Source organism: Pogona vitticeps, chromosome 5 (assembly GCF_051106095.1).
Source record: "Pogona vitticeps strain Pit_001003342236 chromosome 5, PviZW2.1, whole genome shotgun sequence".
Lineage (NCBI taxonomy): Eukaryota > Metazoa > Chordata > Lepidosauria > Squamata > Agamidae > Pogona > Pogona vitticeps.
Genome location: NC_135787.1, coordinates 101591797 through 101614005, shown reverse-complemented (window position 1 = coordinate 101614005; position 22209 = coordinate 101591797). Strand labels below are relative to the sequence as shown.

The 22209-nt window shown below is 41.9% G+C and overlaps 1 protein-coding gene across 12 annotated transcripts in view; it reads left to right on the top strand.

The window, feature by feature from the left end:
• LOC144589475 (uncharacterized) overlaps window positions 1-22209 on the top strand; it is a 132227-nt gene that overhangs the window by 74288 nt on the left and 35730 nt on the right. For 7 of the 12 annotated variants that reach the window (XR_013545602.1, XR_013545605.1, XR_013545601.1 and 4 more), the window contains one exon: window positions 1422-1530. Coding sequence is in view for 7 of the 12 variants with exons in the window: in XM_078394156.1 (XP_078250282.1) it covers window positions 1422-1530 (109 nt within the window). In the remaining 5 variants the exon portion in view is untranslated. Of the gene's footprint in view, window positions 1-1421; window positions 21717-22209 lie in introns of those variants that run through there. The other 5 variants (XM_078394155.1, XM_078394152.1, XM_078394154.1 and 2 more) reach the window with 1 other exon arrangement.

Genomic DNA, 22209 nt, shown 5'->3' with positions numbered 1-22209 from the left:
TTTGGAAACTTTTAGACTCTGTAGACCTACTCTATTGGACATGGAACTTCTTCTTTTTTTAAACCTGCAATGCATTGGAATTCATCTCTTGCCACCTTTATTTAATTCCATTCTTCACATGCCCTCACTTTAAAAAAAATCAATTCTGCTACAAGTAGCTTTCTTTTATCTTTGCCTTTGAAGACACTGCAAAAATCAAGGAACTTATGTATGTATGTATCTTTTTTTAGGGTTTTGGTCTTTCCTCCAGTGAGTTAAAGCAGCAGCACCCCCAACAGATTAGGTTACGCTGAGAGACAGGACCCTTCCCATAGTTCACTGTTTCTTAACCTTGGGTTACTCAGGAGTTTTGGACTGCAACTCCACCTTCACCACCAACTGTGCTGGCTGGGGTTTCTGGGAGTTGCAGTTCAAAAACATCCGAGTAACAAAGGTTAAGAACCACTGCCATAGTTAATGCACTTTCTACTTTTCACATACTACAGACGAGTAGAGCTGGTATTGGAAAAACCGAAAAACAGATTACTCAGAGAATTTGAATATTCTTGTAAACAATCTAAAAGGAGTACAAATGCAAGAACAGGTGATACTTTTATTTGACCATTAAGAATAAAACAAACAACAAGCTTGCAATGATAAATCATCTTCAAGGCTGTGCATCAAGTTCTTGTGGGTAGTATCAAAATTATATGCTGTTATTAATGTCCCAAATTCACATGGCTGATGTTGAGGCCAGGTTAGCTTCTTAGTCGGAAATAGCTGCAGTATGCAAGTTGGTATCAAGCTCCTCCTCAGCTAGTACTGTACTTTTGAATTTATGGCCCATCTCTTTAAAAAAAGGAAAGTCAGGCAACCTGGAGGCCCCTTACCCCTCTTTTCCAACTTTTTGAAACTCAACAAGTTTCTTTTTAGCAGGGAGAGGAGATGAATCCCAGAAGCATGACCTGCCTCTAGCAGAGTTAGAATCAATAATTTAGTTAAACCACCAAGAACAGTCAAATTTAGCCAAAACTATGTATAGTTTTGGCTAAATAGTTTTACCTGGTAGATGCTTTCTTTAGCATGCAGTAGTTCTTGTTTGGTGTCAGGAGTCCATGATGTTCGAGAACTCACTTTGTTCTTCAGTTGGTGCTCTGATCAGCCATTCTGTGGTATCTTACATAGTTCAGGAAAAATCAGAAAAAGGCTGTATGGTTGTGGAAGCAATACAAATGCAGGAACAGGTGATATCTTTATTCAGCCATTTAGAATATAAAACAAAAAGGAACAGCAAGCTTTTGATGATAAATTGTCTTCCTCAAGGTTGTGCATCAAGTTCTTTGTGGGTAGTTCTAAAATTATATGTTAAATCTAAAAGGAGGTAATTCAAAATAAATAAACGTGTTTCTTTTTCCTTCCAATATCCTTTTCCTTCTCTCTAGGGCAACTGATAAAGAGGACTCAATTCGCTGTCATCTCTTTTCTCTGTTCCTTCTTGCAATCACTGGTGGTACAAGCAAAGTGTCCATTATGTGATCTGTATAGAATTAGGTAAGTAAACTACATCCTTTGGATGAAATTCACAATTTTTTCTACTTTATTGATACAGTGTTTTTGATTTGCTTTGTTGAATGTATGTACCAAACCTGTCAGGTGCTTCAGGCCCTATAGAAGTGGTTTTATTTTGTTTTGATTACTCAGTCGTGTGAACAGGGTAACTGCATTATCCTCCTAGAAAGGAGAATGCCAATTTCATTGGAAACCTCCAGCCAACTGAATTTTACCTTTGAGCTTATTTCAGCAGTTTTGGCTGGAAAAATGGGTCACATGGTACATAAAAGGTGTCAGAGTGGAAAGAAATGTGGGTATGGCATTTTGGTTCTAAAAAGATCTCGAACTCCACTGTAATCCATAGGAGCAAATCTACCTCCCAACAGTATCTTCTGACATTTTGAGCAATGTGCCCAAGACAGTGAAAAAAAAGGAATTCTCAAGATTCTGATGGGCCATCATATATTGCTGATGATTTTCATTTGTTTTGAAAATCACAGGTTCTACAGGCATGGTCTTTCCTTTGTAAATAAACATTAGTCATGTCTGAAATATGCAAGGAGTGTAGAATCTACACTCCCTCATCCCCCCACCATTGGTTTTCTTTTACTTACGTAAAAACCAAATGTGCTTCCTGCAGAAAAAACATTCAAAGGAGCCATTTCTAGGTGCTGTATTTTTGTTAAATGATAAGGTTCGTGAAGAATGTTCTTCTCTCAACGTAGACTGAACAAAGAAAGAAAGCAGTTACTTTATCTTTTTAAAGACTGCCATCGTACCTTTCATTGAGACCTGCTTTCAGAGCTCAATGAAAGTAATGGTACTTCAGAGTAAGGATAGAAATGATGTTATGCAATTGTTTGGTTACATAAGAAAATAGGGTTACCCGGAGTGGTCCTCTTCTAAATGAAGGGGAGAAACGTCTAGCTGTCTCATGTTGTATTTTCTTTCCCCTCCTCTTTCTGGCTTCCCTTCTTTGTGTGTTGCCATGCTTGAAGTACATTTTGCTGGGATTACCACTGGCCTTGGCAATGTCATCTGACACAAAGCAAATGAACAAAGGAAGCTTTTCCCATTACTTTGAAACCCTGCAGGGAAAAGCATTACCTCTTTAGTTTCAGCTACTGTTCTGTCGCAGGTGTGCTTAGAAAACAGATGAAATGCATTTCTCAGATGTAGGCCTTGAAAAGTAAAAGATTTATAGGTTTAAGTGGACACATGAAGCTTCATTCTGAATTGGTTGAAGTATATTCATATAAATGAAGAAAATAAAATAAAGTACAGTGAGGCCAAAAAGTCAGAACATGCTGTATAGTTAAATCGTTGCACTACTGATATTGTTGTCAAATCAGAAAAAAAACGATGAGGTTCTATAAGAGAAAATACATTATTTCTAGAGGAAAGAGAGGAAGAATTGAGAGGAAAAGAGGAAATGATCTAAGGTGAGTAGCAATGGATGGTTTAAAACTGTTGTGCTACAGGTTTCATTTTGAAATGAAATATATCAAAGGACATTTGATGTTTGAAATAAAAAGCCCTCGAATATCTTACATTTGATCTGTTTGTTGCTATGAAAATATTGACAAAAGGCAAATGAATGGCCTTCATTTGGTTTTATTATACTTGGCGAGCTGTAGTGCTTTTCTTATGAAAGGCAACACTCTTTCTGAATGTGAAGTTTAACACATTCATTACAGGACTGCCAGGGAATGTCAAATTTAGCTCCCCCAAAGATTTCCTATAAGGCAGGCTCCTAAATACCCACTTGCCTTCTCATGTCTGGTGTGAGCAAGAATACACATCAGAAGGTTAGACAAAGATTTTTGGTCAGCTAAAATTTTGTTCTGTCTCTTGATCGAAACCATCACTGGTGCCAAAATTTCTCAGAGCATATCTTAATATATGTCTGCAAACTACTTCTCTGTGTTCAATTCTATTATTATCATATAGTGAAGAGGTGGATCTTGCATCCCATCTCCAGGCTACAAGCCTTAGTGACTCTGTGCAAAAGTAGGAAGCTTTCCTGGCATTCGAGTTGCCAATTTTCTTCCATTGAAGCTTTCAGAATTTTTAACAGGAGGGTCCAAAAAAGGCAGCTGATTTCTTGAGCAAAAGCCAGATCCTTCAGACTCCAACACATCTACCCCAGAGGCAGGATTGCTGGTAGAAGTTTTGAGTTCTGACAGGTCAAGCCAATGGGACATGGACTTTCAGACTGACTGGTCTTTTACATTCTCCATTTGCTCTCTAGAGACAACTGTTATAAATAATTGTAGCTTGTCACAAAGCATTATACAGCATAAAATGTTGGATCCTGCTCATTTTCTAAACTTACTGTAGTCTCTTCAATTGTGTGTGTGGTTTTGTTTGTGTGTGATATTTTGATTAAAATAATAATTTAGGCTCTTAGGTGGCCTTGGGGGCAGCAAAAAATGTCACGGGTTGCACACAGTCCTCCCCTACCCAAAAGTTCTGTTTGCAGTGAGGTCATTGGGCCTACCCATTGAAATAACTAGTTAGACCAAGCCTGCCTTAAATGAAGCCCCACATCCCTGTTATGCTTAATTTTGGCTGATGTTAAAGTCACAGGAAAATGGTAGATAAAAGTTCAGAAACCAAGATGCTGCCCATTCGCTGATTGCTCTGCACCTGCTAAATTGCTGCGTTGCTGCATCCACATATCACATGGATGGAGTGCTTAAGAATACTGTTCTAAACAGAACAACTCACTCAAGGTCCATCCTTGGTTTACTTGTGAATGTACGTTGGGAAACTTGCTGTGGCAAATGTCCTGGTGCCCTCCAGCAGACACAATGAGTCCCAGTCTTCTTCCGTAACCTGTTGCTGCAGAGGCAGGTGGGAACATCCTAGTAGGTATGTGGCAGTCTCTGCCCTTTCCTCAGCTCCAAGACTGGAAAGAAAGTGTTTTCTCAGACTGTGGCATCTGCCATAGTTCCTTGAATTCTTTGGCTTAACAGTTGCCAAGCCAACACATCCGCCTAGAATGGTCGAAATGACCAGATAGGCGGGGTATAAATTGAATGAATGAATGAATGAATGAATGAATGAATGAATGAATAAATAAATAAATAAATAAATATATAAATAAATATATAAATATATAAATAAATAAATCCCTCTCATCACTTTCCATGCACAATAGAGGGCCTAGTCTTGGGTCACACATGGAAGCACTTAGCAAGAGCAGTGAGAAGGGAAAGGGGTAGAGTCTGGGTGATCACTCTTAATGGTTGAATTGGCTGTCTGGCTGAAAATGATGCAAGAACGATCCAGCAGCATCAGGAATAAGTTGATATGTGCAATGGATTGAGAAGTGGTAGGTTGGTTCTACCTCTCTTGTGAACCTGGTGTATCTGATGCAGTGGACTGGAGTCCATAAATGTTTGTGCCAAATAAAACTTAATAGTTTTTGAGGTGGCCACAAGACCCTTTTATTACTTTGCATCATTTATCCAGTCTGATCCAGTCCCACCCAATGGCGTACCTTTTGTTAGATTTGTGGCATGTCTCTTTCTCTTTCGTAAGAGTATTCCAATACATGAAAAGGATTAAAATAATCACCTTGTTTCCACATTTCATTCTCATGGTGGGAAGGGAAGGGCTTTATTTTAAAGGAAGTCAAGAAAGGGTTATTTTATCCTAATTCATTTTTTCTTTGGTTTTCCTGTTGACATATTAAACAATTATTTTGGTTGTCATGGCAATTGTGCTTATATACATGCTTATGAGAAAAGGTTTATATAAAAAGATACATTAGGTCGTTATGGTAACTTCCATACTTCAAAAACATCAGCCTGCCAATGTGGGGTGTTGATTGCTTTTTCAGTCATGATGATAGATTGATTTGCGGATCAGTAAAAATATGGCTGACTTTTAACTTTTTGAACCTGGCATAGTTTGTTTCAGAACTTTCCAACAGGTTTTTCTCAAAATACACCCACACTTCCTGTACAGTGATGGGCACAATCCCGGAAAACATGTTGCAGCTTTGTACCATTTGAGATTAGTGATACTTGCCTTAGTGGGAACTAAGACCCATTCTGTTGCATGTCTAAGTTATGACTGGATTTTCCCTTTTGATATATTACTTTTCTGGATTGTGTTGCCCACCATATTGTAAATGCAGGTAGTTAGTTCTGTTTTGTCACCTGAAATATCTGTTTCTGTCATCTTGGTTCCTATTTATCAGAGTCTTGGTTGGCCACAAATTTATTTGGTAAATGTGATGACCTGAAGTATCCCTGGCTGTTCAAATCTGCTGTATGCCAATATAGGATTAAGGTAGAGAGGAGCACTATACTTAGCCATTTTAGAAGGCTTTTCTTTTCTATCTTAAGGTCTGTAGATGAGAACCCATCAACAGTTTACAATGAAAAAACCCCAAATAGATTATAGGGCATTATGAAGTGGGAGACAAAGGTTCTATACAGCAGATTGAACACCGAATCATGTTTGATGTTGCAAAGATATTCATAGGGCTTGCATGCAGTCCCAAGTTTTGATTGGGGAACTTTACTTCTAATGTATGTAGAAAAGTATTGAGTGTGTGTCAAGTGAGAGACTGGAGAAACCCTCTGTCTTACTCTTCTTCCCTCCCTCCTTCCCTCTGTCATGTCCATTGCATAATATGTCATCTCATATATATTTTTTTCCTATTGCAGTTTAATTTACTTTGGTTTCAGTCATGTCTTCAGCACAAACACACAAAGATCCATAAAAGTGCATAATCTCCCAAAGGTCCCAGTTTAGCAGGAACACAGTTTTTGTATTGCTATCAGTCCCGGGTAAATGCAAGGTCCTGCTGACTCTCAATGGCCATGTCTTATATCCCGCCTCAGGGAGTAAAGTAGGCAGGTGCTCATCTAACTGGCATGTCAGGATTTCATTAGGTCTGTGTGATTTCAACAGGATGTCAGAAGGCTTCCCTGCAGCCAGCTGGAACCTCAGACTCAGATGTTTGAAGGGAATAGTCTGTGAGATAAAGGGCAGAGCCTAGTGAGAGAGGCCTGGTAGTGAGTGCCTAATAAAAAACAGCAGGCGCTGTGATGCCAGTTAAGATAAGGGTTTTGTCTGTTCCTTTGGGGTGGGCACAGAGGTGACTTGCACAACAAAAATTCTCATCAGGCCAAGCTGAAAGTAGTGTTGACCCATTTGCTCTGGACTTTCAACTTGAGATTTTATTGTTTCTGCTAGAGATCCTGAGAAATCCAGGTGAGTTATGAGACAGACAACCCTACAGAGAGAGAAAGAAGGAAAGAGGTTATGTAAATCAATCAAGTTTCCTCAAAAGAGTCTTGGCCTTTGATGAACTTGTCTGTGAACTGGTTATGTTTCAGATTTTGTGATGTAAATCCATTCCAGATTACATTTGGAGTTTTTCCTAACAAAGTCAAAGCACGGCTGTAATCAGTATAGGAAGGCAGTGATTTTAGAGTGGGTCCAGGAAATTTGAGTTCATAGCTATAAAGTTCTAGATTGTGAGAGAACTGCACACACAGTTTTTCCATCTATTGCCACAATGGTCTTGGGGTTTGCCAGTGCCTCTGAAGCACTGTTGTAGATTGACTTGCAGAAAGAAACAGGTATTTTATAAGCGTACAAGAATGCAATGTTTGTTAAAAGAATGCTGGAATTCTTCAAAGCAAGTCTTCTGGAACATTTGTGATGTGAAGTCAACTCTGCAAGACCACAGTTCACCACAGTATGGAGCTGTTGTTGTTGTTGTTTAATCGTTTAGTCATGTCCGACTCTTCGTGACACCATGGACCAGAGCACACCAGGCCCTCCTGTCTTCCACGGCCTCCCGGAGTTTGGTCAGATTCATGTTGGTAGCTTCAGTGACACTGTCCAACCATCTCCTCCTCTGTCGTCCCCTTCTCCTCTTGCCTTCACTCTTTCCCAACATCAGGGGCTTTCCAAGGAGTTTTCTCATGAGATGGCCACAGTATTGGAGCCTCAGCTTCAGGATCTTTCCTTCCAGTGAGCACTCGGGGTTGATTTCCTTCAAAATGGATAGGTTTGTTCTCTTCGCAGTACAGGGGACTCTCAAGAGCCTCCTCCAGCACCACAATTCAAAAGTGTCAATTCTTCAGCAGTCAGTCTTCTTTATGGTCCAGCTCTCACTTCCATACATCGCTAGTGGAAAAACCATAGCTTTGACTATGTGGAACTTTGTTGGCAAGGTGATGTCTCTACTCCTCCCAAGAAGCAGGCGTCTTTTAATTTCATGGCTGCTGTCACCAATTGCAGTGATCATGGAGCCCAAGAAAGTAAAATCTATGACTGCCTCCATATCTTCCCCTTCTATCTGCCAGGAGGTGATGGGACCAGTGGCCATGATCTTAGTTTTTTTATGACCATTTTTGCACTCTCCTCTTTCTCCCTCATTACGAAGTTCTTTAATTCCTCCTCACTTTCTGCCATCAGAGTGGTATCATCTGCATATCGGAGGTTGTTGATATTTCTTCCAGCAATCTTAATTGGAATTCCTCCAGTCCTGCCTTTCCCATGATGTATTTTGCATAGAAGTTAAATAAGCAGGGGGACAATATACAGTCTTGTCGTACTCCTTTCCCAATTTTGAACCAATCAGTTGTTCCATATCCGGTTCTAACTGTTGCTTCCTGTCCCACATATAGATTTCTCAGGAGATAGATAAGGTGGTCAGGCACTCCCATTTCTTTAAGGACTTGCCATAGTTTGCTGTGGTCCACACAGTCAAAGGCTTTTGTGTAGTCAATGAAGCAGAAGTTTTTTTTTCTGAAAGTCTCTGGCTTTCTCAATAATCCAGCGCATGTTAGCAATTTGGTCTCTAGTTCCTCTGCCCCTTCGGAATCCAGCTTCTACTTCTGGGAGTTCTCGGTCCACATACTGCTGAAGCCTACCTTGGAGGATTTTGAGCATAACCTTGCTAGCACGTGAAATGAGTGTAATTGTATGGTAGTTGGAGCATTCTTTGGCACTGACTTTCATTGGGATTGGATACAGTCAAATATATGCTCCATTTCCGCTGGACTTTCCTCTAATTTTATAGTGTAGACAAGGTTCTATACAGATGGGTCACAAACAGCTCTGCTTGCAATATTCTTCCTCTTCAGAAAAGGGAGGAATCTGATTTTATAGTCTTTCATGTGTTTAGGCTCTATATGGAACATAAGTGTTAAGCACATAGAGAACAAGATACAGGCATGATTGTGCACTGATTGTCATTAATCAGGTATGTATCTGAGCAGAACTTAATATCCAGTTTAAATCAAGAGTACATAACTGTCAGTGCAGCTCTGTGTAATGCGGCCCAGAAGTAAGTCCCAGTTCAATTGGGCTTACTGCTAGTTAAATAGGTATTGAATTACTGCCTAAACCCCATTCTGATGACTTAGCTGTCACTAAACTTTGCTAGAATGTTCTAGATGTGATTAGCTGCCATAAGAATCTGTTAAACCGTGGGCTACCAGTCATTTTTTAAAATGCAGTTGCTGAAACTAGCCCCAGTGACTTATCTTCAGAATTGAGGTCTGTGCTGAATGTTAGTAAACGTATGTACAAGCCCAGTGGAACTTGGACCATGATGTGGGACGAATAATGAAAGTTCGGCAAATTAAAGCAGCACAGTAGAACAATGAATTCACTAATCTTGCACAGAAAACATTGAGGGACAGATAGAATAACAGCCTTCATTTAATACTATGCAAGTTAGATGGGTTCTTTTCTAGTGTACATATCTGCCTCCTGATGCTGCCTCATTCCTTGATGAGTCATTTAAAGAAATCTCTGCTTTGCTCTGGCCACCATTTTGTAGCTGATTGATGACTAATACAGACTGTGAGAAACAGAAAGTAAATAGCGTGGCATGGCAGACATTTCACTAGGAATACAAAATTGGTGTGTTTTGTTTAGTCTTTTTATTGTTGCTGAATGACTGCTTTTAAACAAGCGACTTTACAGTGTCTGGAAGAGGACCAGACCCAAAACCAGAGTTGCCGCCAACTGTTCTTTTCTTTTGGCACTAGTGTGTTGCTGGCGAGCAGCAGTCACTACGGGGAGGCCTCTAACTCATTTCTCTTTCAGAGCTTGCCTGAATACACACAGCCTCAGCTGCATAATTTATTCTGCATTAGCTATAGTGACCGACATTTGTATCTGAGGTTTTGTCCATGCTAGCGTTTTTGTACCCTATTTTTATATGATTGAGATCCCATACAGTGGCCCAAGTTCTGTGATTCATCCAAATCCAGGTTATTCTGACAAAAACTGTTGCTTAATACAAGCCTACCTACAGAGCTTGGAAAAGTTACTTTTTCAAACTGTAGCTCTTAGAATCCCTCATCAAGTAGATTTAGTGTCTGAATTAGCTAGCAGCTTCTGTAAATTCTACTCCAAGAAGTAACACTTCCAAAATCTACTCTGGACATTGCCCTACACTTTCAGTATTAGTAGTTTATTTTGTACTGGATTAGTAATGTCAAATTCAACATGTAATCATTCCTCATTCCTCATTATTTTATTCTATATTTTATTTTATAAGGATAAATGAAGCACAACCATAGCCTTGGAACAAACACATGTAACTAGCAATGAAGGGGGGTGACTACAGGCATTTAGCCAACTGTGATCAGCTGCACGGATAGATGGGTTTGCTCCCAAGGACAGCAGTCGGATTATGTTTTGCTGGAGTGAACGACCCCCTCTGCAGAGTGTTCCTACCTGCCCCTTTCTGGCCCCTATCAGGGGCTTCTGCTTTTTTGGTGAAGGCAAAAATTTCACATGCAATTGGTAGGAATGAACCAAAGGCGAGCCTTCTCTTATCAATTTGGAAATATTGTGAAGTGGGTTTAAAAGAGAGCCATTTCAGAATATTGGCAAATTAAACACTTCCTTGGCTCCATGTAAGCACTGAGGAAATAACTTTTTTAAGTGTTTGAGGACTATATATGTGCTGCATCACTTGGAAAAACAAAAGAGAAATGGAATGTATTCTCAAAGGCTTTCATGGCTGGGATCCAATGGCTGTTGTAGGCTTTTTGGGCTAGTCTCCAGAACACGTCCAAACAGCCTGAGAAACCTACAACAACAATCAGAAATGGAATCCTTCCTCCCTGGAGTGGGAGGAGACGGGAGGGAGCAATGAGTGGGATAGAAAAGCAAACAGGTTCTCCTCATTGCTCCTTCCTGTCTCCTACCACTGGGAGGAGGTTTTCCTTTAAAAAAGAAAGTGGTACAGTGCATCTGCCCTAATATACAGCTGCCCTAATGCACTTAATTTTTTTTTTCACTTTCTCAGCCCCTCCATGGAGCCAAAGAAGTGCTTAATTTGCCAGTATCCCAAAGCATGTCTCTTCTTAACCAGTTCATGATCCCACTGATCAAAGTGGGGCTTACATTTGAGTAAACCATATGTAAGATGAAGGCTGCAGAGTACCCAGAAATCATCCAGGAAATCCTTAGAATAAAGATAGATGAAGGAAGTAGTGCAGAATAGACATTGGGAATAGACTCCTAGAAAGAATGTGGAATAGACGTTCTGCTGAGTTCATGGAAAAGAAGACAAATTTTGATTTCTCTCCGCCCTTCTGCGTAGCTGTTAGGGTACTGAAAGGTTGATAAAAATGTCAAGAGGAAAAATACGTCAATGTGCTGTGAATTTCCTGTTGCTGGGATTGGAAAATTTATATTTTGGACTACAGCTCCCAAACTCTCCAGTGGCCATGCTGGCTGATGTTTATGAGGCTTGTAGTCCAGTAAGACTAAAATTTTACAAGCTCTGGTTCATCTGCACTTGAACAGATAGCTTGTATTCAGCTGACCAAATGTGTATTGAATATTCTGTCCATTGACTTCAGATTGTCATACTGTCAGAATTAAAGCCACTTGAGGGTTTATCTCAGTAAAGGTAAAGGTTCCCCTTGATATTTAGTCCAGTCATGTCCGGCTCTAGGGCGCAGTGCTCATCCCCGTCTCCAAGCCGTAGAGCCAGCGTTTGTCCGTAGACAGTTTCCGTGGTCACATGGCCAGCACAACTAGACACGGAACGCCACTACCTTCCCACTGTGGTGGTCCCTATTTATCTACTCGCATTTTTATATGCTTTCAAACTGCTAGCTTGGCAGGAGCTGGGACGAGCAACGGGAGCTCACTTCGTCGCCTGGATTCGATCTTTCGACTGCTGGTCTTCTGACCTTGCAGCACAGAGGCTTCTGCCATTTAGCCCGCAGCGCCACCACGCCCTGCAATCTCAGTATTTATCTCAGTGCAGACAACCAAAAGAATCTGGGTTAAAATTTGTTCTTCAACGTGGTTCTCCATGAATCCACACTAATGGGTTAAACAGCACTTGTGCTGGGCCCCTCGGAATCTTCTAGAGCTGTAGGAGAAAAGTAACAATATTTTAGGTTGCCCTGTATAGCGCATGCTCCGCCCGCCAACAGCTCAGTTCCTTTTTTCCGCTTGTGAAAGTTGGAACCTCTCGGACAGAGCTCCTATTTTTCGCTATTTTTCGTGTTTACACATTGACTGGACTGGACATCGCTGATCTCCTTGTCGTTGCCCTGACTTTGGACTGGTTTTGACTTCTCTCTTGCCTCTGGCGGTCTTGTTCAGGCCTGTTTTGGCCTAATTGGCCTTCCAGGCCTCCCACTGAGGTGCCACGCGCCAACCGGACTTAGTAATTGAGGTTAATTGGCCTCCTGCGGGGAGCCACGCGCCTACCGGATCTCTTCAATTTACCTTGCCTTGGCTTCTTGGTCTACCTGCCTTTGGACAAGCCTTTACCTTGGATTCTTGGTCTACTTGCCTTTACCCAAACCTCGTCGAGCGCTCGATAAGCTTCGGGACTCTTGGTCTACTTGCATATACCGGTCAGTCTATGCCTCCGAAGGAAAAGCCATCTCCGAGGAGAGGACCCTTTCGTCTCTGCACTGCCTGTTCCCGGAAACTTCCTTTCCAGGACGGACATTCTCTCTGTCTATACTACCTTGGAGAGTCGCACTCGGTCTCCAACTGTAGACACTGCAAACTATTCACTAAAGTCACCCTGAAGGCTCGACAGCAATGCCTGAGATACTCCCTCTGGAAGCAAACTCTGTCAGCCTCTCAGCCATCCGATATGGAGGTAGCGCCTTCCTCCTCCACCGTACGGTCAGAGATTAGAGTAGTCCAATCCACCTCCTCGGAGACTCCTAAGGACATCCCTACGAAGGTTTCCAAGGGCAAGTCTAAGACGAAAACTTCATCTAAGACAGTACTTACCTCGACATCGACTGGCTCCGTAACCCCATCGACGTCTGAACACCTGAAGAAGAAAAAACAAAAGATGAAAGGAGTGTCGAAATCGAAGGAGATTATCCTAGTGGTTCCTCCTATATCCGCCTCACTCCCTTCACTGTTCTTGGAGGACTCATCCCGCGACCGAGAGTCCACGTCGGAACCTGGAGCCTTTCTTCCGCCACGACAAGAACCATTAGTCGTTGTCGAGAGGTCTCCCACGGCAAGCCAGATTGGAAGGATCATCTCTGGCTTGACCGATGCGCCCCAGAGCCCTATTTTGACCGGGCGGGCGTCTCGATCCCGATCGTCTACACCGGGATCACCGGCCACCAAGTCTCTCACACCTTCTCCGAGGAGACTGATGGAGCCGATTGCGCCAGAGCCCCCTCGACGTCCAGTGTCCGAGACCGAGGAGGAGTCTCTGCCTAAGAAGCCCAAGCGCCATCGCAAGCGCAAGCGTGTCGCCGATGTCGATAGATGAAAGAAGCATCGTCGCCGAGATTACTCCTCCTCAGACTCTGACGACAGTCGGGAGAGACGGAGGTCTCGACGGCGTCATCGACACAGGAGAGATTACTCCTCCACGTCGAGGGATAGGAGAAGGCGACGGAAGAGGACCTATTACTCCTCCTCATCCACGTCCTCCACGCCGCCTCCAAAGAAGTGTCGACATCGCAAGCGCCCTGCTGTCGACGACGAGGAGCGCGCTACTCCGACGGAGGGACGGCCTACTAAGCAGGGCCCCTCGGCATCGATGCCTCCTGATAAACCTTCGGCGCCCTTTCCAGCCCTGAGTAAACCACTACCCCCAAAGCCTTCCAAGCCTACAGGGGGGATTCCGCAGCCTATTGCGCCTCGGCCTTTGGAGGAGGAGGATGACCCAGACTCTGTTTCCTCCTCTGATCAAGAGGACAAAGGCACATCTGATGCCTCCCTGGAGACTCCAGTACCAGCGGAACCACTGGGGTCTGATGCTGCTGACATCCATCCCTCGTCTCCATCAGAGGATTTTTCATCCTACCCCCAGATGGTCTCTAGAATGGCTGCTACTTTGAGGATGGAGGTAGAAAAATCCCCTTCTCGTGAAGATGACCTCATCTTTGGGGACATTCATAAGGACAGGTCTCGTCCTGTTAGCCTGTCCTATGTACCAGAGCTCATGGACCTTATCACTGGGTATTGGGAACATCCAGCTGATTCCCCAACCTTTTCGAGAAGAACTGAAAATATGTATCGGGTCCACGGGCCAAAGAGGGAATGTCTTTTGAAACACCCGGCCCCTAATTCTCTTGTTGTGGAATCTAGTGCAGCACGTTTACCCACCAAAGGTCATCCAACCCCAACTAATAAAGAAGGAAGGGATTTGGAGGTACTTGGGAGACGGCTCTACTTGATGACCACCTTTGCCCTTAGGGCCCTCAACTATTTAGTCGCTATGGGGGCCTATCAAAAGCAGTTATGGGCAAGGGTGCTCCCAGCACTCCAGGTGGCACCGGATGACATCAGACAAGCATGTCTTGATGCCCATGCTGAGGCACAGACTGTGTCTAAGCACCAACGTTTGGCCTCACGGCATGTGGCCGATGCCAATGCTCGTAATTTGGCATCTATCATCACATTGAGACGGCACGCCTGGTTGCGTTCAGCGAATATAGTGGATGACATCAAAGCTAGGATTAAGAACCTACCCTTTGATGCCACTGGTCTTTTCAGTGAAAAGACTGACGAAAATTTGAAGACCCTACATGAGAGTAAGAAGACGGCTAACTCCTACGCTATACGGCAACAACCAAGGCCGTCTAAGTCTCAGTGGCGTTCTAGGAGTCAGCAGCAGCCATACCAGCAGGGTTCAACTTCGACATATCGTTAATTCAGGCCCCAACCACCTGCAAGATCTTCTCAGGCCTCGTCCTCAGCCTCTAGCTTCAAACCGCAGAGCAACAAACGCCAGTCTTTCAAACCCTCTGGTCGGAAGTTTAAACAATCAAACAATTGTTTGATTATCCAAGAGTACTATTGTTTGATTAATACAGTTGTTCCTGGGCTAAAATCTTAACAGGGCTTGTTCAGAAGGAAGGCAATATAAAGAATAACCTCCATTTTGAGAGGGAGTTCATAGAAAGAGGTTTGGTGCCTGAAACAGTTCTTTCCCTGATCACCTCTGGACATATGCAGTCTTCCTACAGTTTCAGGTCCCTGCCTACTCCATTAATGGTTGCCCAGCAAAAGACACACTTTTGTAACGGAGTTGTAATGTTCAGTTGTAACCATGCTAAGCAAATGCAAAGCATAACACTTCAGACATGCCTGCTGCATCATAAAAGCAATTTATTATTCTCAGTAGTACATATATAAATTTTTATCTGCTGATAATATGCAAGAACGTTAATTTGAGTCTGAGAACCTGACTGTTCCGAACTTGTTTTTATAAATGGTTGACACTGACAGTGCTTCATACCAGGGAATTTGAATCAGGTGTTTTTTGTTTTTTAATGTGAGTGTAGCATTGCCTTCACCTTGCCCTGACTCCTGGTTTCCTTTTCCATGCTTCCCCTTTCTGGTTTGGGCAGTGAATGGAGAACTACCTTGGTGTTAAGGATCTTGTTAATTTCATGGCCTATTTTCACATGGAGATCAGCTTTTATTTCCCGTATCTGCTTTTATTGTCAACTCTGTGGTCAGTAAGGTTTACTGAGCAAAAACAGAGGAGGTATTATGGGAAGAAATCTAATCAATGCAGCACTGAGGGGACCGTCCTTCAGAATCCTTCCTCATGGCCGTGTGCCAGATAAGAGGTCATTGTGAGGTTATCCTGTCTGACTTTCACAAAAATACTCATCCAGCTGGGGTTGGGGGTGGAGAAGAGTGCTAGCAGTTGTGTCCCTGTGTAACAGAAGCCTTGTTAAAATAAGTTCCTAATATACATACACCTGTTACGCCAGCCCCTTCAACACAAAAGCTGTGTTTCCTATTTTAAACACTTTGGCGTGTCCGTCTGCATTCCCTTCCGTCTGCAGTTGGTCTGGTGTGGTATGGCAGAACCGCCCGTATGCCATACCTCTGGGGAATGTCCAGGGGGCTAAATAAAGTTGCGGCTAACAGATGTCCGCAGACCTTGCCAAGCAATAATTTTTTGTGTCAGCCTGTTTGAAAGCTTCATTGATTAATCCAGACTTTGCGATGCAGAAGAGAGACCACATAAATGTACAGCCTTATTAAGTATGTATTTCTTTTGGAAGCCTGCCCCTTTATCAGGTAGCCATGCGGGAAATTGCACTGACAGAAACTGATGTGTGGCACATTTAAGAGAACAAACTGCTAATAGAATAACTTACGCAAAAAGATTATCTTTTTTTCTTACATGCCGTCAGCTCTCATTCTTCTTACCGCTTTAAGCACTTGTCAGATGTGGCACTTCCCAAGTCTGTTATCTTGTGGCTGTGACTAATATAAGTTACCCAGTCATTAAAATATATGACTCTCTAAGGCGAAATTAATATTCTTTTTGTACAGCACTAATTGTGCTTCGTTACAGAAACTGGCTCTTCTTCAGCAGACTCTCTTCCACTGCCACCATAGTTATCCTTTTGCCAAAATGTATCCAACCCTTATGTAACCTTTTGTGCCACATGGTGCTGCCTCTAAAGTGATGCTGAGGGCAAGGGGTTCTCCCAAACAGGCAGCAAAAACAGGAAAGTTATGAAGCCATTGTTGGATTGCATTCGACAGTCAGACTGCATCTTTTAGACTCAATCTACAGGGGTAGAACATTTTGCAATTGAAAACTGGGAATTGGGCCTCAAAGCTGGGATGAGCATGGGCCATTAGGGCATGGCATAATTTTGGGGAAATAGCTGCAAGTTTCAGTTCTGGAAAAGTCTAAAAAAGCAAAATGATTAAAAATCTTTAAAAAGCAAAACAAAAATTAAAAAGCAAAAAAGAAAAAAAAGATTAAAAATCCCAGAGCAATGAATTCGAATAACATTTTTAAAAGAAGGAAAAACATCACATGGTTACCTCTTTGTATTAAACCTACTTCAGAATGCCTCAGTTTTTCATCTGGGTGCTGCTGCTTCATTTTTGTTTTCTGTGTTTTCAAAAATTCTAACACTTCTTAAAATTTATGCACAGTAAAGAACTCAAAGCGTAAAATAAGGCTGAAGGCAGCTCTGACCTTAGGAGAGAGGTGTGCTGGCCACAGTGAGCATATTGTGACTCCATGTTCACCTGCTTCACTCTTGGTCTTTTATTGGTCTAGCCATATAAGCTCACGGATGTCAAATCAAAGCAATAGCTCTCTTACTCAGAAGTCTATTATATTGTCAACCTTCCCAGTTGATTTTCAGCTATTTCATTAACAAATCTTAATGTGACATTGCTTTTTTCATCAGTGACATGCACTGAGTTTTGAGCAAATGCATGATTTTCCAAACGTACGAAACCAAGGCAAAATATACACTTCTACTTAATCCCTCTTTATACTTTGTTCAACCAAAGCCAAATGGGTTAGTACTGTATTACCTAATGTTTAGAAGATGATTGAGTTTTCTCTGTAGTCCAGCACTTCTTGGGAAATTGTAAAACTATTTCCTCTGGGAGTACATCCTGTCCTAAATGGCTATTCTATATCACAAATACTAATAGCACCACATGAATAAGATAGAAAATAGAGCTGTGCAATGCCCTTTTTGGGCCAACAAAACATTTTAAAAGGCAAGCATTCAAATCCTGTAGAACCCTTTATCAGGCAGGGCATTACAAAACTTGAGATCAGAAAAGAATCAAAAGTTCAAAAATCATTTCAGCCAGATGATACATTAAATGTTGAATACCTGAAAAGTTGTGTTGGGGGAGTCTCCAAGAAACATGATGATGATGGACGCACTGTATTATTCAAGTATTTGTACAGGGGGGATAGAAATATTTGATACCCCATATACGGTATATTATAGCAAGGGAGAAAAAAGAAAAAAAAACCATTTGTGGTCTAACTAACAAATAGGTTTAACATATATTGTTCAGCTTTTGCCTGTTAATAACCATAATCATGCTTCTTTTTTAATGCCTATATATATTTTATTCATATCCACTCCCTTTCCCCAATGAGTCTTCTTTATTTTATTCCCATGAAATCAAGGCTGCAGACCTATCTTCCTCCCCTCCTTAAATAATCTTCACCAGAATCCTGTGAGGTAGGACAGGCTGAGTCACTGGCCTAAAATGGATTCCATCACTCAGTGGTGGCTAGAATCTAGATCTCCTAAGTCCCATTCTCCAACCACTGCAGCACATTGGCTCTCATATCCTGCTTAGCAATGCACGAGAAAGGAATTACCTATATTAGGATGTCAGATGATTCTTGAGATAGTTGATTACTCTCCCCTTCCCACTTTTTGCATCATTTCACTGAACACAGTGGATTTTACACAGTACTCGTTGCAGTAGTAGTAGTACATTTTACACTGTGGTCTGTTACGCATGGCATTCAAAAAAACTGAGTTTGATAGACCATTACTCAGCTTTTATTCATGCACTTTGTGGCGGTTGTCAGCCACAAAAAATATTCTTACTGACAAAGCACTGATGACTAGTATAACCAACCAGAAAATCAGTATGTCATCATCTTACAACCACTTTCCCTAGGAGAAGTCGCTACTGTTAGATCAACGACTGTTCATGCACAAATAGTAGCTTCTTTTTCTCAGATCTCCCTTCTACTAATAATCATTATATGAAGCCCCAAACTACAAACAGCTAAGTTGTCAGTTTTCAGGAGCTACTCCACTTGGCAAACAGTGTTTGGGGTGGAAATGCATTATGTCACAGCAATTTCCTTCAAGCAAGTGGAATCCTTGCTTTAAACATCCACCCACCTTGCTAATTTCTTTCGTAGTGGGGCAGTTTGGAGGCTCATTCCAATGGTAGTTGATACCAAAATTGTTGTTGTTGTTGTCGCCGTCGCTGTCGCCGTCGCCGTCGCCATCATCGCCGCCACCACCAGCAACAACAGCAACAACAATAATAATACTAATGATAATAATAATGAAAATAATGATAATGATAATAATAATATGATGCTGCATTTCTCCCAACAAGGGACCCAAAGTGGCTCACAACATTAAAATCCACACAATTAAAAACACAATAAGTTAAATATTAAAAGACAAATTAAACAATATGTGGATTAAAATAAAATTAAAAGAGTAAAACATGAAAAATATTAAATACTGCTATATTCTAGGTCAGAGTTCCTACTGGCAATAACTAAGCCTTAGGAGAGGAGGTTTCAGCTTTATAGAGTAGGGAAAAAATCCCTACGAAACGCTTGGAATCACAGAGGGACAGACTCGGCTCGCGGCTGAAGGTTCCTTGTTACACCGTATAGTCACCAAGCTTTTTCTCCAACATGTAGGTCATATGATTTATACAGTCTGGTAGCCTTTTGCTTATCTGGAAAAGATACTAAGGAAAAGTTGAAAGCAACAGGAAAATGGAAGACCGGTTATGAGATGGATTGAGCCACAAAAGGAACCATGGTGTTGAGTTTGCAATAGCTGAGAAGGACTGCTAATGATAAGACATTTTGAAGGTCACTCATTCATAGGGTTGCTGTAAGTTAAAACCTTGTGGCACAGTGGTTAAACCACTGCACTGCAGCCAAAACTGTTCACGACCTGGGGTTCAATCCCAGGTAGCCGGCTCAAGGTTGACTCAGCCTTCTATCCTTCCGAGGTTGGTAAAATGAGTACCCAGCTTGCGGGGGGGGGGGGGGGGCAATGTGTAGCCTGCATAATTAACTTGTAAACTGCCCAGAGAGTGCTTGAAGCACTATGGGGCGGTATATAAGCAGCACGCTTTGCCTTTTTGCTTTTTTGGCCGCAGGTAACATGAACATCAAGGTTTGTCTCCTGCTATCAGTGGGAGTGAATTTATTTTCAAAGAACAATAAGCAGTTATGTACATACTGAAACTTGCTACTCTTCCTGATGTTGGTTTCCACTAAAGTTTGTTGTCTCTTTCACTTGTGGATGATCAGACAAAGTTTACTTTGAGTTTTACCTTCTCTGAAATCGTGTAGATATCTACAGAAAACCACAAGCCTAAGATATTTAGGTACTGTTACTCAGTCTTTTTCTAGCTTTCCTCAAAACTCATCACGCATTTCACCTGAGGAACAACCCACAAATCCATTCCAAATTTTGCTTTAGGCAACATTCCACTGGCAATTCTGAAAGAAATATTTTGATTAGTTCATTAAGTACAAGTTTATGATCTGTTTGTTTTTTTAGGTGGTCGCAGTGGTATTCCCACAAACCTAGGGTAGCCATGTTGTTAGTGGAGAAGGAAAAAAACCACTCACTGGCATACTAAACAATTAAATGTTAATTTAAAACTCTGTGGGACCAAACTCATTTGTTTTTTGAATATCATTTTAGGATTAGAAGAAACAAATGGACAAAAAGGAAATCCATAAGCTTCTCACAGCAGGGAAAGGGAAAAGCCTACAGAATTGTGTCATGTAATTACGGAAAGGGTTCTTTTCATAATCTGGTTGCTCATGCTATCAGCCTGCAAGATTATTTATCCTGCACACTTAAAACACTGACAGTGATTTCCATTAATCCTAAAGATAATCTTTTGCTATCTTTTTGATGCACTGTATTAATAAAGAGATACTGACTGGAGGGCTTGGACTAAAAAATTAATTGGGGACTCTGCGTTGGATATCACACTCCAGAGATGTTAAATAAAAGGAGTTGGACACCACATGCTTGGGTTGTATAGCTCATAATAAAATATTGTATTGCCACAGTCCACTCCATAATGTGCATATGGAGCTCGGTGAAATTGGCATTCCATCATTTGTATGTGGGATAGCAGAAGGATCCAAAAAAGAAAACTGATAAGAGTCAGTGCTAGCAAAACTTACTTCCTGTGCCTGATAATGCCAATCATCTTCCTACGTGTCTACTATATTTGTTGTTCTTGTTGTTTAGTCGTTAAGTCATGTCCAACTCCTCGTGACCCCATGGACCAGAGCACGCCAGGCCCTCCTGTCTTCCACTGCCTCCTGGAATTTGGTCAAATTCATCTTGGTTGCTTCAATGACACTGTCCAACCATCTCATCCTCTGTCGTCCCCTTCTCCTCTTGCCTTCACACTTTCCCAGCATCAGGGTCTTTTCCAGGGAGAGTTCTCTTCTCATCAGATGGCCAAAGTATTGGAGCCTTAGCTTCAGGATCTGTCCTTCCAGTGAGCACTCAGGGTTGATTTCCTTCAGCATGGGTAGGTTTGATCTCCTTGCAGTCCAGGGGACTCTCAATAGTCTCTTCCAGCACCACAATTCAAAAGCATCAATTCTTCGGCAGTCAGCCTTCTTTATGGTCCAGCTCTCACTTCCATACACTGCTACTTTCCATACATCACCTTTGTCAGCAAGGTGATATCTCTGCTTTTTAAGATCCTGTTGAGGTTTGTCATTGCTTTCCTCCCAAAAAGTAGGTGCCTTTTAATTTTGGGGCTGCTGTCACCATCTGCAGAGATCATGGAGCCCAAGAAAGTAAAATCTGTGACTGCCTCCATATCTTCCCCTTCTATCTGCCAGGACGTGATGGGACCAGTGGCCATGATCTTAGTTTTTTGGATTTTGAGCTTCAGACCATTTTTGTGCTCTCCTCTTTTACCCTCATTAAGAAGCTCCTTAATTCTTCCTCACTTTCTGCCATCAGAGTGGTATCATCTGCATATTGGAGGTTGTTGATATTTCTTCCGGTAATCTTAATTCCAGCTTGGGAGTCATCCAGTCCTGCCTTTTGCATGATGTATTCTGCATACAGTATAAGTTAAATAAACAGGGAGATAATATACAGCCTTGTCGTACTTCTTTCCCAATTTTAAACCAATCAATTGTTCCATATCCAGTTCTAACTTTTGCTTCCTGTCCCACATATAGATTTCTCAGGAGATAGATAAGGCACTCCCATTTCTTTAAGAACATGCCATAGTTTGCTGTGGTCCACACAGTCAAAGGCTTTTGCGTAGTCAATGAAGCAGAAGTAGATGTTTTTCTGGAACTCTCTGACTTTCTCCATAATCCAGTGCATGTTAGCAATTTGGTCTCTAGTTCCTCTGCCCCTTTGAAATCCAGCTTGTACTTCTGGGAATTCTCAGTCCACATACTGCTGAAGCCCACCTTGTAGGATTTTGAGCATAACCTTGCTAGCATGTGAAATGAGTGCAACTGTACGGTACTTGGAGCATTCTTTGGCATTGCCCTTCTTTGCGATTGGGATTTAGACTGATATTTTCCAATTCTCTGGCCACTGCTGAGTTTTCCAAACTTGCTGGCATATTGAGTGTGACAACCCCAGACCTACTGGGATATGCCACAGTTTC